Source organism: Formica exsecta, unplaced genomic scaffold (assembly GCF_003651465.1).
Source record: "Formica exsecta isolate Colony F162 unplaced genomic scaffold, ASM365146v1 scaffold149, whole genome shotgun sequence".
Lineage (NCBI taxonomy): Eukaryota > Metazoa > Arthropoda > Insecta > Hymenoptera > Formicidae > Formica > Formica exsecta.
Window position 1 is genome coordinate 1,692,669 of NW_021848818.1, and position 576 is coordinate 1,693,244.

The following is a 576-nucleotide window of genomic DNA, read 5'->3' on the forward strand; positions in this document are numbered from 1 at the left end:
AAAAAAAAAAAAGCAAAATATTTCGATTATCGAAAAGAACTGGATATTATATTTAAATAAAATTAACTCTCTTCTCTTTTACACAAGTTGATAAATAAAAATAAAATACTAGTTATACATTTCAAATTTTATTTAGTCTTTTGTCATAAGAATTTAAAAATCGACTATATTATAGAAAAATTTTCTTAATATTAAAAAATATTTCTGTTTATTTTTCTATAAAAATCTATAAAAATATTTATGTAGCAGAAAGTGCGTTGTTGAAAAAGATTAATTAATAAAAGAAAATGCGCATTTCTCATTTTTATTACGATCGAATCGCGATCGCGGATAAGCAGCTAATGACTAAATATCGTTTTTCCCATTCGAAATATCGATTGCGTAAGAATTTCGAAGGCCGCGGAAGGAATTCTTCCGGGCTCCGACGTTATCGTCGCGGCCTGCTAAGAGCCTTCCACGAACGACACGGCGCCTAATCAGACCGCTCGTTCATCATGTGTTCCAGGTCTGGTTCCAGAACCGACGGGCCAAGTGGCGTAAACAGGAGAAGGTCGGGCCCCAGGCGCATCCCTACAC

General features: G+C 34.7%; 1 protein-coding gene across 1 annotated transcript in view; it reads left to right on the forward strand.

Annotated features, from left to right (window-relative positions):
- The window catches only part of LOC115232698 (homeobox protein aristaless-like), a 139,512-nt gene that overhangs the window by 135,381 nt on the left and 3,555 nt on the right, over window positions 1–576 (forward strand). Inside the window, exon 4 of the mRNA XM_029802727.1 lies at window positions 506–576. Coding sequence (XP_029658587.1) covers window positions 506–576 — 71 coding nt within the window. The remainder of the gene's footprint in view (window positions 1–505) is intronic.